This window comes from Panthera tigris, chromosome C1 (genome assembly GCF_018350195.1).
Source record: "Panthera tigris isolate Pti1 chromosome C1, P.tigris_Pti1_mat1.1, whole genome shotgun sequence".
In the NCBI taxonomy this organism is placed as follows: Eukaryota; Metazoa; Chordata; class Mammalia; order Carnivora; family Felidae; genus Panthera; species Panthera tigris.
Window position 1 is genome coordinate 52,393,040 of NC_056667.1, and position 16,742 is coordinate 52,409,781.

The following is a 16,742-nucleotide window of genomic DNA, read 5'->3' on the forward strand; positions in this document are numbered from 1 at the left end:
CGGGGTTTAAATGGTTTCCATCTTTCTCCACTTGCTGAGCTGCTAAACCCCTCCCCCCCCTCCCCCCCCCCTCCCCCCCCACACACTTTTGGATTAAGAAGAAGCTCCTCAGGGAGATTAGAAACCCATACCCTCCAGAGGGGACAACAGCAGTCAAGGACAAACTGGTTGACAGACCTGGCTTGAGTCTCTAGAGAGGCAGGTGAAGCAATTGGAAGTTAGACCTCAAGGAGGTTTGAGTTTCTTTCTGACCTGTGGGGAAAGCAAGCCAGTGGACCAGAGAGGCACCTCCACTCTGAGTTGTGCGCAGTCAGAAGATGGGGACTGGCCCTGAGAAGTCACTTGGCCTGAGTGTCACTTTTCTCAGCAGTTCTGAGAATGAAATAGACCCTGTTCATATAAGTTACTGTCAGTTTGTTTTCTTTTTATTTTGGTAAGCAGATTTCAAGCCGTGCAGTTGGATAAGATAACCTGTCTTTTCCATCTTTAAAATTCCCTGATGAGCATTCTAGTGATGCATGAACTAAGTAGGATTTTTCTACATTGAATTACAAATTTTACAATGCAAGTGGGTGTTTTTTTAAAGTACTGTGGAAAATGAACCTTCTCCAAGAAGCCTGGGAAACCCTAATTTCCCTTCTCCTGGATTCTTTTCCTTTGCCTCTCCTTCCAACTCCCCAACTGTCACGTGTCTGAAAAACAGGGCATTGTCAGTAAGGGGAAAAAGCTGTGGAGCAGTCTCCTTGGGGAGTGAGGAAGGTGGCCCAGCCTCCCACTCAAGCACAGTGGCAGGGATTGGGGGGGTGGGGTTCTGTCTGTGAGACATGTGACTCACCTACGTGGGACTCTGGTGCATAGATGGGTCGAGAGATGGAGGAGTTTGAGAATAGAGGATAAGGAACAGTGGGTCGGGCTTGGGGGGGGGGGCACAGCCAAGGCCTGAATAGGCCTTGGGTCAGACTCCTGCAGCTCCTGGCTGGCTGGGATCAGGAACACTTGGGGAAAGCAAGATTTGCCTAGCTTTCTGAAGTTGGTGGCTCTATTTTCTTAGTTTACCCTCATCTCTTGCCAGCTTCTCTGTTTCTTCACTTCCAGGAAGTTCCTCTCTCCTTTTCCTTTCCAGCCAAAGTAGTTGCTGAATGTACTGACACTTGATTATATTCTCTGGGCCTGTCCCTTTTGCCAACAACATACTTCCATCTAGAAAGCCCTACTATGGCCTGGCTACCCCTTTTGAGCCCCTGACCAGTGTCACCACACTTGGTGCTAAAATGTCCTCGAAAACTTTTTCACTCAGTCCTTAAAGCTTTTGTCTCCCCGGACATCTGATCTCATCATTCTATTGACAGGGCCCTCTACAGAATCACCAGTGATGTAATTCAACCCAATGGCCTTTTCCAAGTCTTTATCCTCTTTAATTTCCCTGAAGCATTGGACATTCTGAACCACCATCTTGAAATACTTTTTCTCTTGGCTTTCCTCCTATCCCCTCTGTTTCCTTCACTGGTTCCTACAGTTCCTCTTTACTTCTCTCCCTCTTCCCCCTCCTCTCTCTCTCTCTCTCTCTCTCTCTCTCTCTCATGCTGATTTCATCCTCTGGCATTGCTTTAGTTCCCACTTGATATACATTCCCTAATCTAGAAGGACACATCTCAAGCTATAGAATCCTTGCTCCCAGCACCTAAGGATCCATAATCTCCAGGCCTAACATACCTTTACAGCCACATTTTTTTTTTTTTAGTCTATTTCCAGGAGGTAGTTTGTTATACTCCAAAGGGCAAGGACTGAGAGGAGAGAGATGATTACAAATCTGTGTTCCATTGATTACTGGCCATGAGATCTTAAGCAAATTCTCTGAACCTTTGTTTTCTCACTTGTAAAACAAGGATACAAATAGGGGTGCCTGGGCGGCTTAGTTGGTTAAGCGTCTGGTTAAAGATCTGACTCTTGATTTTGGCTCAGGTCATGGTCTCACAATTCATGAGTTCGAGCCCCATGTCTGGCTCTGTGCTGACAGTGCAGAGTCTACTTGGAATTCTGTCTCTCCCTCTCTCTCTGCCCTTCTCCCCCTACACCTCTCTCTAAAAATAAATAAATAAACTTTAAAACAAAGCAAAACAAAATTTAAAAAACACAAGGACACAAAGAGTACTTAGAGATTTTTCTTTTTCTTATTTGGAGGTTCTAGCCAGGGAGCACAGCTTCTTATATACCCTTGACCAAAGAACAGTCCTTCTCTATCGGGGAAGGTCATCTTCTTTGGCCAAGCAGGCAGCTTCAGGAGGGATGTTCATGGAGTGGTGAGGGAGGAAGGGGACACCCGCTAGGCAGTCCAATCAGTCAAATCAACCCTGGCGATCAATGGGGTGACAGATGTTGTAGGCAGATCACTCTCACATCCAATATTTTTGACAATTTGAGATAGTGTGTCTGGCACTTCACTGGAACCTGATTTCTAGAAGTTACTATTGTTTTGGTACAGTGATGATACAAACAGCCACAAATATTTCAGTCAACTACCAAATGCTGTGCACAGGATAATGTGGGTTGGGAGGAAGCTATAGGACCCAGCAGCCCACAGCATTAGCTGGGTGAGGAGACAGGCAGGGGAAGCACAGCAAAGATACTAGAGGTAGCTCTTTGGACAGTTCTGGTATTCCATTCCGATTGAGTTAGCATAAATCCCCTGCCCCACACACCCTGTTGACACCCTGGATAAAATCCGTCAGGGTGGAGAGGGTTTGATGGTTAGGGCTGGGAGGCTTCCAGTACAGAGCTTCAGCTTCAAGCTACATCTGTAGAAACTTTACTTGTGGGGAGGATGAGTATTAGAAGTGGATATATTATAAGTGGTATGGCCGATAAGCTAAAGTACATCACAGACATTATCTCAATGGAATCTCCATTATGACCTTTGAAGTAGGTGCTAATTTAAGCCTGATTTGGGAGTAAGAAAAGTGAGTCTTCATGCCACTATTAAGTGGCAGAGCCAAAATTTGAACCCAGGTCTGCCCAGGTCCAGAGCCCACGTTCTTCCCCATTTCACTTGACTGCCGTAACTTTCGGGTGGACCAAAACACACAAGCTCAAGTTAAGAGCACTTGGTGGCTCAAGCTGACATTGAAATTACTGGCCTCTGTTCTGCCTGTTTCCAGGCAGGATAGAAGCTCTCCCACTGACATGGTCAAGTAGCCACCACAGAATCAACCCTGGTCACCACCAGACATTCAAAGTAACCATCAGAAAGTTACGTCGTACAGAAAAGAACTGCTTCTGAAGTTAAATCACTTCCAGAGAAGTGCAGCTGAACTCTGGGCCAATGTGGCAAACTGTTGGTTGAAACTCCCTCCAGAATTTGGTGGCACTTAGCTGGAAGGCACTTAGCTTGACTGTAGTCTTTGAGAATGTCCATAACCTCCCAAAATGAATGCCTGTGGCCTTTAAGTTTTTAAAACATAATCACTTCCATTTAGGAGTAGAGTCCATTCCTTTACAATTCGAACACTGCTTACCTCAGAACCAGGGAAATGCACAAGAATGGAAAATAGGCTTTGGAGTCAAGCAAGTTCTGTCAACAGTTAAGTCCAGATACTAAGAAATCTCTATTTTATATGTTCTCCAGGGCTCTTGTGCCCAGCTCAGGCAAAGGCTGCTGTGGAAAGGGTTTCTTCACTTGTCCCAGTCAACTAATGAGGACAACAGAGAATCAATAGGAGTAAGATCTAGATCAGAGACCGAGAGCAACTATACCTTGACATTCCAGTCTTCTACCAGTGCGCTTCATGCTTTTAAAATGGTGAAGCCCTTTAAGGATCAAAATGAAAATTGCCAGTTATTGCTGGAAGAATGCTCCAGGTTTGGAGCAGACGTAGTTGAATTTGCATCTTGGCATCACCACTTAATAGGTGTGCTTCTTAAGCAACCTCTTAATTTCTTGATCCATAAAATGGGAACATCACAGTATGAATCTCATGAGATAGTGATGAAGGTGAAACAAGCTGATGCACGAAACACCTAGAGAAGTCACCGGGAAGACAGACTCTGCTGTCCAACATACAACCTACCAGCTGTGCAATCACTCTCTTTCTCATATTTTCCACCTGCAAAATGGGGGTAATAGGCAGAGTGACCAATTTCATGGGGTTGCTGTAAGGGTCAAAGGGGTTAATATGTACAAAGTACTTAACAGCCTAACATATAAGCACTCCAAAATCAGCTCTTAGGCCTTGTTATGGTCTCAGTGTCTGTCACAGGACACGTATTCAATCTATGGTAGCTATTGTTAAACTCAAGATTACAGACATCTACGACAAGAGCTGTGTCTTTACTCTTCATGCTTCTTGCATGGGTCCTCATATACTATTCTATATGTATACTCTTTGGCATATAGCATATACAGTATCAGTTGACTGACTGATAGAACCAGCTATGAAAAAAAGATCCCCCACCACAGGCTGCACATGAAAATAGAATAAACTGGTGACATAGCCCAAGCGATAGAGTGATTTAATTTCAAAGCCTTGAATCTCATTAAGATAGTAGCAGAATACAAATACAGGAAACACCAGTCAGTGGTCCTTATCTTTTCTTTAGCTGGCATTTCCAAGCATCTTCTGAAACAAAGTATTAGTTTTTCTGGCTCCTATAAGTCAAAATTGCTCAACCAGGTTCTTCAGACACATTGTGGTCATTCATCATGCAAGGAGTAGAGATCCAGACTGCTAGTGATTGTCTGACCCAGAAAGCCATATTCCGCTGGTTCTTGAAGTGAAGCCTTCAGTTCAGGAGCATCCTCATCACCTGAACGTGTCAGAAATGCAGGACCTCAGACCTACAGAATCAGAAACTCTGGAAGTGGGGCCCAGCAATCTGTGTTTTAACAAGCCTTCCAGGGGCTTCCAATGCCTGCTCTGAATTAGACTATGCTGATATAGTCTATATCAGAGATGATATTAGAGAGCAAGCCAGTCCCCCAAGGAATATAGATCTCACGGAGAACTTTGCTTTAAAAAAAAAAAAGGACCTGCTAATGTCCTCTTACCCCAAATCCCCCTCTAATTTTAATGAGGCTGAGGAAAAATGCCACTGTATTCAAGCCATTGTAGCTCATCTCCTCAAGATACTTGGGTCTGGCTAGAATCAGCAAATGTATAGCAAATGAGATTTGTAAAAGGGCGTGGGAAAGGAACCACTACAAGGAAGGCAGGGACTACAGGGGATGGTTTGAGTCAATTGTATGAATACAACTTCAGTTCTTTTTTAGTATCTGCCGTTGGAGCCACCTTCCTGTCCTGGAGAACCACTCTGGGTTCTGTTTCCCTCCCCCTCATGTCACTCAGCTTTTTATCTGTGTCCAGCTTCAAGTTGGGCTCAAAAGTAAAGCATTCATACCCTGTTCAGGTTAGAAGCCCAAAGTCACAAATCCGTGGATCCCTGCTGCACGCAAATGTTGGCCATCACGAAATCCTCCCCCTCTCCCTACAGCCATCACTTATGTAGAGTGGGCAGGAAATGGCAGGTTAGTCATAAGCTTTGTCACCCAGAGGAATCATTTGAAATGTATTATCACCTAAGGTGTAACTTCTCAAAGGTGGAAAGAGATAAAGTCATTGAGTCTGTCCTCCTTATCCATCTACCACCTATATAATTACAATGTAAAAAAAAAAAACAAAAAAAACCCTACTCCTGGTTCATTGTTTTCATATCCAAAGGTAATAGATCTAAAAGCATCACATGTCCCCACTTAGGATTTGTCACTCGGGTGAAGGAAGCCACCAACATCAGCCTGGCCTCCATCGGCTGGTTAGACAGGACCACAAGAGTCACATCTGACTCACATCTAAATGACTGTCATCTAAAATGTTCTCCCTTCTTTTTCCTCCTGCGAAGAGCTCATTCAAACCCTAATAGAGTTGCTCTTCAAAAATTTCTAAGGAAAGAAGCGGATTCGGATTTTAGAATAACAAATCAACTTCTACATCAACTTTGATTTTTCCTCTTCCTCTCCTCCCACCCCATATTATAGAATTTTTAAAACCTCAGTGAGGCAGATGTGTGTTTACTTTGAGAAGCAAAAATGTTAACATTTAAACTGAAAGCCTGTTTCAGTTTTAAGGTACTTAATTGCCTTACAGCATATAATAAACTGAGCCCATCTTGTCATTCAACTAATGGAAGGAGTGATAAAGAGATAGGAGCCCAGGACCCTATTCATTTCAGTTTTCCTTTGTACTTAGTTTACTTTGGCACTGTGCCTTATGTGTATTTTACACTTCTTTACATTTTGTACATCCCTGTATGACAAATACTTGTCAAACAAAAACTAAACAGATTTATAACCCCTTAACTTGAAATGAGCCAAAATTGAGCTGCCAAAACTTTATGACTTCATTTTCTTTCATAGTTTTCCACGACATTGGGTTCAAACAGACAAACCCCACTTGAGGTCAAGCAGAGGTCATTTCACTTTCATTACTAAAATATAATTTACAATATGCCAGACCTAAACAAGTTTAGCCTAAAGGGTTTGTATAATGTAAACCATCTGTTCCTCAACAATACAGCTAATTTCCTGCCGTCACTGCAGGGTCTACTGACTGCTTCTTTAAGAGTTTTTATGATTTTTTAACTAGTTCAGGATTTATGTAAAATTTGAAAATGAGTCTATAGTTAAGACACATTTGTACCAAGTAACCTGAGCATTTTAAAAATGCAAATCACTGTGTAAATTGTTCCCCTGAAACTAAGCTCTGAGCAGTTTTTCTGGTAACTTCTAGGCCGGCTGCCGCACAGGTGTTCCCAAGAAAGGTTTTGTGAAATCTGCCATTTTAGTTGCTTTCTGTGCTTCTTTCCAAAGGGAATCCCCAAATTTGGTTATGACAAGCCCTGGTGAACTGTTCCTTCCTTCTATAGGCTAGAGAGGAGCTGGGACTCTGTGCCATATGGCCCACCGGGTATGGGTGGGATCTGAGAAGACACACTTGGGGTCAAAATGTGCTCTCGTGTGTCTGAACAGGGGAAAAGAACAATTAGAAGTCCATAGAGCGACCGCACACTGAAGGCTGACCTCACAGCCCTGTGAGGTGTCAGGCCTCAGGCTAAGCCTCCAGAGGCCTTCTGTGTCAAACTGGGATTGCCCGCCAACAGGCTTCTCTGATTTCAGACAGAAATGGTGTGGCCCAAAACAGAAGGGCTTGCAGTGCAAGTGTGGTTCTTTTGGCTCTTCTGAAAATTCTTGATGCTTTTCAAGCCTCTTTCTCCATGTGCAAAATGGTAAGAATAAGAGTTCTTTTTCCAAAGGCAAATAGCAGAGAACTAATTTGCTTACCTCAGTGCAGGGGAACGCAGCCCGTCTTAGCTGTGAAGCCCCAGGGGCTATGTGTCAGGCCGATGCCAAGGTCCTGTCCACCCGTCTTCTCCTCCAGACCCCAGAATCCTGGCCAGCTTGTTTCCTTGTCCCATCTGCCACCATCTACTCTTCCACGTGGGTTCTTGCTCCCTCCACCCATATGCATCTCCCAGAATCCTAGAGGAGCAGGCCACATGTCACTCAAATTGTACCCACCTTCGGGCTCCAAAACAAATTCTCTGTTTTGAGATTGAAGATTTTTAAGATTTTAAGGTGTTTTTTTGTTTTTACTAATAACTACACGCAAACAGGAAAAGATTAATAGGAGGAAATGTAATGCATTTTTTATTTATTTTAGTGTTTATTAATTTTGAGAGAAAGAGAGAGAGAGAGCATGTGAGCAGGGGAGAGGGGCAGAGAGAGAGGGAGAAAGAATCCCAAGCAGGCTCCACACTCAGTCTGGAGCACAATGCAAGGCTTGATCTCACAACCTGAGATCATGACCTGAGCTGAAATCAAGAGTTGGATGCTCACCTGATTGAGCCATCCGGGTGCCCCAAATGCATTATGAAAAGAACAACAGGGACGCCTGGGTGGCTCAGTCGGTTAAGCGTCTGACTTTGGCTTAGGTCATGATCTCACAGTTCGTGGTTTGAGTGCTGCACTGGGCTCTGTGCTGACAGCTCAGAGCCTGGAGCCTGCTTCGGATTCTATGTCTCCCTCTCTCTCTCTGCCCCTCCTGCACTGGTGCTATGTCTCTCTGTCTCTCAAGAGTGAATAAATGTAAATAAATAAATATATAAATAAATAAATAAATAAATAAATACCACAACATAAAGGGAAATATAGAACACTGGCTAGAAATACTTAAGGCTATAAATGGATATAAGTCATTTGCATTTACCTCACTTACTGGATTTCTTCCACAATAAGTATAATAAAATTGATTTAAGATTACTTACTAGGTGGAAATTACTTTCATACCTTGTTGCATTTAATCCCTACTGTAACTATGGAAATTGCATATCATTTCATGGATATGGAAATAGAGGTTCAGAAAAGTTCAGAAACTCGCTCAACGTCAACCACCTAAGATATAGGACCTACCCCCACAGGATTATTGTCGTGAATGAGTTAATATTTGTTAAGTGCTTAGGACAGTATCTAGCATTTAGTAAATGTTACACAAGTATTAACTAATATTAATAGAAAGCAACATGTCCAAGATGCAAATTCAGATTGGTATGATTCCAAAGGCCACACAGTTTGAATATACTGCACTTCCTATGGGTTAGTTCCAGCAGAGGCAGGAAAAGAGAGTAGTCCTAATACCTAATACTCCTTGAGTTTAGTTATGAATTCCCATTTTCCCTCAAAAATTTTTATTGCTCAGTCCCATACCCTTCTCTCTTACCAAAGCCTGGAGATCCTGTTTAGGTCCAAAAGTAATGCCTACTATGCCATTCAGGGGACCTTCGCATAAATTGGACTCAATTAGAGCATTAGGAAAAATTGTGATAGAAATCCCAACATCATGCAGGAGAAATTTACCTTGGGTTGGTCTTCCCACAAAAGCAAAATCATCTCAGGGGAGTCTGGGTGGCTCAGTCCATTGAGCATCTGACTCTTGATTTTGGCTGAGTCCCAGAGTTGTGGGATAGAGCCCCGCATCAGGCTCCACACCGAGCATGGAGCCTGCTTAAGATTCTCCCTCTCTCTCACTCTCTCTCTCTCTCTCTGTCTACCCTTCTCCTCCACTTGCACTCTCTCTCTCTAAAATAAATGTATGTAAGCCAATTTGACAATAAATTATATTAAAAATAATAAAAGAAAATAAAATAAATGAAATGAAAATTTTTTTTAAAAAGCAAATCAGAGTTTCTCAATAAATATGCAAATAAACATGAATATATTCATTCTTTTTCACCTCTTTCACAAAAGCAGCATGCAGCATTAACTATTCTTTTGCTTTTTATTTATTTTTGATTTTTTTAATGTTTATTTTTGAGGGGGGGGTGGTGAGGAGCAGAGAGAGAGGGAGACACAGAATCCAAAGCAGGCTCCAGGCTCTGAGCTGTCAGCACAGAGCCTGACATGGGGCTCAATCCTATGAACCATGAGATCATGACCTGAGCTGAAGTCTGACACTTAACCGACTGAGCCACCCAAGTGCCCCGCTTTTTATTTTTGACTTAGCAATAAGATTTGGAGATCTTTCCATATCAGCACATAGAAAATGTGCTCATTCTTAAATTATGTAATATTCTATTATTGGCTTTGCCATAATTAATATAACCAGTCTCCTCTAGGTAGACATTGAGGCTGTTTCTAATCCTTTGTTCCTGCAATACTATAATGAATAGGACTGGATCAATAAGTAAGTTTTAATTTACTGCATGTTTAAAGCAATGTGGTACCATTACTTTAAGCAGAAGTAACTTTCCTGTAAGACATTTCCAAATACAAACCCCTTGAGATCTGCTTTAATGAATAAATGAGACATATTTATAATAGGAAATATTATTTGCATGGGCAAATTAATGTTTCAAAATTCTCAATTTTATTTCATCCTCTTAAGTGAGTATTTTCCTATATGTTTATTTACACTTATATAATTAGGTTAATGGGCATTTTGCCCTGGAAAATCAGCCTTGAACAGAGCTAATCATCATGAATTTTAAATTAATACAATTTGGATTAGAGAAATATTTTTACTTCGTTTTCTAAACTGTTGTTTTAAACTCTGCACAGAGAGCTCTGAATTCCATATGTATTTGCCACATTGCCACCTTTAATTGGAATACTCAGAGAAATCATCTTTTTCTAAAATATTTGAAGTGCAGAGATTATTTTTAAAATCAGTTTATGTATTGGGGCACCTGGGTGGCTCAGTTGGTTAAGAGTCCAACTTCGGCTCAGGTCATGATCTCGCGGTTTGTGAGTTTGAGCCCCGTGTCAGGCTCTGTGCTGACAGCTCAGAGAGCCTGTTTCAGATTCTGTGTCTCCCTCTCTCTCTCTGACCCTCCCCCATTCTTGCTGTGTCTCTCTCTGCCTCAAAAATAAATAAACATTAAAAAAAATTTTTTTAATCAGTTTATGTACAAATGCATTCCTTTTATGATCTTTTTCTTAATAAATTCATCTCAAAGTCAGGCTACATTTGAGGTGAATTTCAAATATTACAGCCATGATCAAATGTCACAATTTAGTATTTTCATTGTGAGCTAGATCCTTTTTCCTGTCTGTCTTAAGGTCAGTTAGTAAACAACCCACTTGTGAAGCTGTAAGGTTATCAATTGGTATGAAGGGCAAATGCCTCCCTTCAAGGAAATGAAATGTGATTGAGAGGACAAAATATTCATAAAAAGAACAGCAACAGCAAGGTAATAACTAAAAGTTAAATAGCCCTTATCGTGTGCCAGGCATCATGTTGAGTACTTTAAAAATGTTAATCTATTAGAAATTCATAGGAACCCTATAAGTGCAATTATTATCAATTATTATCATCCCATTTTACAGATGAAGGAATTGAGGTAGAGGATGATTAAATACTGTACCTAGCGTCACACAGCTGGTAAGTGGAAAAGGCAGGATTCAAACTCTAATTGTCTGACTGTGGAGGCCATGCATGTAACCAGCCCCCACACTGCCTCTTGCATGTGGTGGCCTTCAGACACTAAAGCAAAAGGAAGCCAGAGGAGGCAAAGATCATAGTGGTCACGAAGAGTTTCAGAAGGAAAACTCTGATGAGCAGAGAGGAGTGGATTCCAAAGCTCCCTACCTCTACTGGGAGCGCTCAGGAGGACAGCCTTTCATTGTGGTTTCTATGGCTTTTCCCACAATAAATATCCTAAGACTAAGAAAGCATTGCAGGAACAGAGGTATTAGGCAAGAATGGCCATGGTGTTTAAGGGTGGTCACTGAGCAGACCTATTTAAATAATGTGATGCTATCATATAGAGAAGTAGCAAGGGTAGGTGGGTTAGGACCAGATCACACACACTGTATGTCCCAGGCTAAGAATTAAGGCTGTATTCTCTCCAGCGGCGCCTCTCACACTGTAATGTTCAATGAAATCACCTGGGATCTTCTTGTTAAATGCACATTCTGATCCAGTAGGTCTGAGGTGGGCCCAAGAGCCCTCACTTGTAATAAGCTTGAGAGATGCTGATGTTACTGGTCCCAGAACCACACTTTGAGTAGCAAGACGGTAGGCTCCAGCAGGAAATTGCCATTGGAGCAGGGGATGTAGATGGAGTGGGGGGGGGGGGGGGCGGAGTGGAATGATAGACAGTTACCTGTGGCACCTCCTCTAAGTTGTGGCCAGCAATTTTAAAGACTTATAGACCTACGGTGTTTTATTTGGTCTGATTTCTAGAACTTTTCTCTATATGCCCCACCCCTCCTCTCAGATGCCACGATGTCTTGCCTTAAGTGTTTTCAACTACACTTTTCCTTTCTTTCTATACAGAGCAAGGCTAAAGAGCTGCCACTCTCTGCTGTACGTTTTATGGAAGAATTGGGGGAATGTGCCTTTGGAAAGATCTATAAGGGCCATCTCTATCTCCCAGGCATGGACCATGCTCAATTGGTTGCTATAAAAACCTTGAAAGACTATAACAACCCCCAGCAATGGACAGAATTTCAACAGGAAGCCTCCCTGATGGCCGAACTACACCACCCCAATATCGTCTGCCTTCTGGGTGCTGTCACTCAGGAACAGCCTGTGTGTATGCTTTTTGAGTATATGAATCAGGGGGATCTCCATGAGTTCCTTATCATGCGCTCCCCACATTCTGATGTTGGCTGTAGCAGTGACGAAGACGGGACCGTAAAATCCAGCCTGGATCATGGAGATTTTCTGCACATAGCAATTCAGATTGCAGCCGGCATGGAGTACCTGTCTAGTCACTTCTTTGTCCATAAGGACCTTGCAGCTCGCAATATTTTAATCGGAGAGCAACTTCATGTAAAGATTTCAGACCTTGGGCTTTCCAGAGAAATCTACTCTGCCGATTACTACAGGGTGCAGAGTAAGTCTTTGCTGCCCATTCGCTGGATGCCCCCTGAAGCCATCATGTATGGCAAATTCTCTTCTGATTCAGATATCTGGTCCTTCGGGGTTGTCTTGTGGGAGATCTTCAGTTTTGGACTGCAACCGTATTATGGATTTAGTAACCAGGAAGTGATCGAAATGGTAAGGAAACGACAGCTGTTGCCATGCTCCGAAGACTGCCCGCCCAGAATGTACAGCCTCATGACAGAGTGCTGGAATGAGATTCCTTCCAGGAGACCAAGATTTAAAGATATCCATGTCCGGCTTCGGTCCTGGGAGGGACTCTCAAGTCACACCAGCTCCACTACTCCTTCGGGGGGAAATGCTACCACGCAGACAACCTCCCTTAGCGCCAGCCCAGTGAGTAATCTCAGTAACCCCAGATATCCCAATTATATGTTCCCGAGCCAGGGTATTACACCACAGGGCCAGATTGCTGGTTTCATTGGCCCACCAATACCTCAGAACCAGCGATTTATCCCCATCAATGGATACCCAATACCTCCTGGCTATGCGGCATTTCCAGCTGCCCACTACCAACCGACAGGCCCTCCCAGAGTGATTCAGCATTGCCCGCCTCCCAAGAGTCGGTCCCCGAGCAGTGCCAGTGGGTCGACTAGCACTGGTCATGTGACCAGCTTGCCCTCTTCAGGATCTAATCAGGAAGCAAACATTCCCTTACTACCACACATGTCGATTCCAAATCATCCCAGTGGAATGGGTATCACCGTTTTTGGCAACAAGTCTCAAAAACCCTACAAAATAGACTCAAAGCAACCGTCTTTGCTAGGAGACTCCAATATTCATGGACACACCGAATCTATGATTTCTGCAGAACTGTAAAATGCATGACTTTTGTAAATGTGGTATACAGGAAAAACTAGAAAGCCGTAGAAAAGATTTAAATTCAAATGTTTTTATTAAAGTAAGGTTCTCACTTAGCAGACATTGCAACAAGTATCTTCTGTGAAGTTTAACTGTGTCTTACCAAGCAGGGCAGACAACCAGCCAGAAAAAGAAAACATTGTGGGATTAACACTCCATCATGTACACGACATGGCATTGGGATTGGTACATCTGGTTTCACGTACTAAAAACTGCAAACCAGTGAAGAAGAAAAGAATCGCGTGATTAAATATCAAACCAAAAAGGAAAGTCAAATGGTGCTTTGTGTATTTGCCTCCGTTCGCCATGACTGGTCTCTCCCCAAAATGTATATACCGTAGCATTTGTCTACCTGCTGTCTTATCTTCAGGACAAATGTTCAGGAATTGTGTTGATTCAATTTAGACTCTATGCATTCTTGTATGAAAATGATGTTCAGAATCAATGAGGAAACTGTAGGCAAAATTTGAAATCCCAGATGGAAACGAGCCATAAGACAAGTGTAAGATCCCCTGAGGCCATCTACACAGTGGGGCTTCTTTGGGAAGGTACAGAATATGCCTCTTTGTGAATCTCCTCTGCTGATCACGAAGGCCTTTTCCACATTATCGTTTTCCACAGTGTGTTTACACGAGCCCTTGAAATAATATAGGGCATCAGACCATAAGAAGGCTAGACGTGGATGCTGGAATTGATTGTTGGTTGATAGTTCACTCCATTGCATTAGAAATGAGGAACCAAAGGAAGCACAGTCAGGAAAATGGTCCCTCGGCCTAGATCAGCACCCCTGGGAGAGGAACAAGGTTTCCCATGGGGCAGCCTCACAGGAGCTTCCCTGGAACAATAGGATTGAAGAATAGAGGTATGGCTGCAGACCAGCACATTAGTGCTTACAACCTCCTGAATATGAATCTTCCTAGGTGTAGGGGGCCCACCATCAATGGACTCTGGGGAAGTAGGAAACTCTATGACACCAATACCTAGTTAAAGTTTCTCTCACCTTTTTTTTTTTCTGATCTGGAAATGTTCATAGATTTTATTCCAGCACCAGGAGTTACGACCATTTATTCATAGCATTAGTTGGAATCCAAAGACTATGAATTCTATTTTGTAAAACATTACAGTATTTTTTTTAAACACAGGTACTGAATTCTCATTTCAAAGATAACCATGAATTGAAATTTTGAAGCTGGTGAATAGAAGAAACATAATCATTTTTGCCTTAGGAGGGAGGCATCAAATGTGCATTTCATGCCACTTACCTACTAGCCATCTTTTGCCAAGTTTAGAATTCTTATGGGTTTCAAGTTCTATATAGAAAGGAATGTTATGTTAGATTTTTCTCTTGTTAAAAAATAACTCCTTTATTCTAAGAACAATGTCTCAAGGTCTCATTTTTTTAATCATTACTATTTTACAACTAAAGAGACTTACAAAGAGACTTTACAGGATATAAAATAATTCCTGGAAATGATATCTGATGAGGAGAATGTAAAGCACATTGATGTTTCAATTTTGTAAAAAGAAAAAAAATGCAATTAGGATGAGAAATCAAGGAAATCTGTGTACCAAATGTGTTGCAATTTTCCCAAACACTGAATCTTCAAACAATGAACATGGACTTATCGGTACTGTGAACTCAAAGAATTGGCTATATCCAGTTTTGTTGAAAGATAAATTAAGAAATATTTTTGTGGCATAAGTAAGCTGGTTCAAGAGCTACATTTCTTAACTTTAGGTAGAGGAGAATATTTGGATCCTTTTGTTGCTATGCAACTGTTTAATGATGAAGATTCAAACCACAATTTTGTATATCATACGACAATCAATTGTTTTCCAAGGATATTTATTATTTTAAGTAAACATGATTTCAGTGAATCTGAGTTTTTCTAGGAGTCCCTTAAAGGGAAATTAGCATTCCGTGAGCCAGTAAAATACGTACTCTGGAAAAACATTACTATGGTAAAAAGTAAATTCAAGTTAGTTTTTTATAAAGAACTATAACATTTATTTTAAACATTTTATAATTACTGAAGTCATTAAGGTGAGCAAACCAAATTTCAAAACCACTTGTAATAATGTATTTTGTGATAGCACTGTGATACTACATAACACAGTCCCTTTTGTATTAAAATGGTATTTTTTTCACAAACTGAAAAATGTCCGCTTTGTTGACAATGTTTTGTAAGATGACTTTATTTTCAGATCTTTTTCTTTTTTTTTCCTTATTTTTTTCCTTTTTTTTTTTTGCACAAAACTATGTTTATGGTTTGTATCACAGAAGTGAAAATATATCTCTGCATTTTTATATCCGGTCTGTTTCTTTGTTTCCTTTGTTTGTTTCTTTTTAATTCGATATAGATTTGCTTCAAATATATCATGGCGATATTCAGATATCTTGCCCTCCCATATCTTTTCTTATTTTCACTGCATGCATTTAATCACTGTATTACTTAATGTTTGATCTGTTATTATGGGCATTTCAAGTAGACAAGCATGGATGTAATGACAAAAAGGCTATTTTATATTGAGGATTTGTGCATTTGTATTTCACACACCAGCGATGATATTAAACACTGATTACTTTATGCTGCTGTTTATTAAAAATGTTTACCATATAATATTATTTCCTGAATATTGCTATCCTGGAGGTATTTGGGGATTTTAATATTATTTCTCTAATTATTGACATTTCATAGAAAAAGGAATCATAATTCTTATTTACTATAATTCCTATTTCATTGAAATGATTTTTTTTTTTTTTAAGTAGGCTTTTAAAATAGATTTGGGCATTCTTTTGCCACTGACCACAGGTGGAAGGGAAAAGATCCCAATGATTTCATGACCATCTACTATCCAACTATATATGGCAAGCTTTTAGTTTTTAAAATCAAAATAATATATTGAATAATTACTTTACAACCAAATGGAATGTAAAAATTGGTTTTCAAAGTTGCATCCTTTTCTGCCTTGTTTCCGTGTGAACTTAGACATCAAAAATCATGTCTTCAAACTCTGAAGAAAAAGCTGTGTACATCTTATCATGTTCAACTTAGATTCCAATCATACTGATAAAATAAAAAGAAATGTGGCCATTTAATTGTCACAGCTTATCTTTATGACCTTCTTTGCCCAAAAGAAAGAGTTCCCCATCTGGCAATTAATACACACTGTCAAAGAAAATGAGTATCATTATGAAAGTTCAAAGAACTTGTCCATTCTGCTCTTTAATACAGAAGGGAATACAATAAAACCTTCAGGGCCTTATCCATCTGTTTTAGGTACAGTTCTTGTCACCACCTCAGCGATCAAACTCAATAAAGCAGTCACCTCTCATGGCAGTGAGATGGATGTCAGGTTGGGTTTCTCCCTCTCATGTGAATTCTTCAGTCTGCCCTTCACTCCTATTTCCTTCTGTCTCTCCAGGCTCTTCCCCTCCCACCATCCCCAGTC

The 16,742-nt window shown here is 41.2% G+C and overlaps 1 protein-coding gene across 1 annotated transcript in view; it reads left to right on the forward strand.

The window, feature by feature from the left end:
• The window catches only part of ROR1 (receptor tyrosine kinase like orphan receptor 1), a gene marked incomplete at its 5' end in the record, with an annotated part of 169,978 nt that extends 153,600 nt beyond the window's left edge, over positions 1-16,378 (forward strand). The window contains one exon of the mRNA XM_015540954.2: positions 11,820-16,378. Within this exon, the coding sequence (XP_015396440.2) occupies positions 11,820-13,247 (1,428 nt within the window). The remainder of the gene's footprint in view (positions 1-11,819) is intronic.
• Between the last annotated feature and the right edge of the window lie 364 nt (positions 16,379-16,742).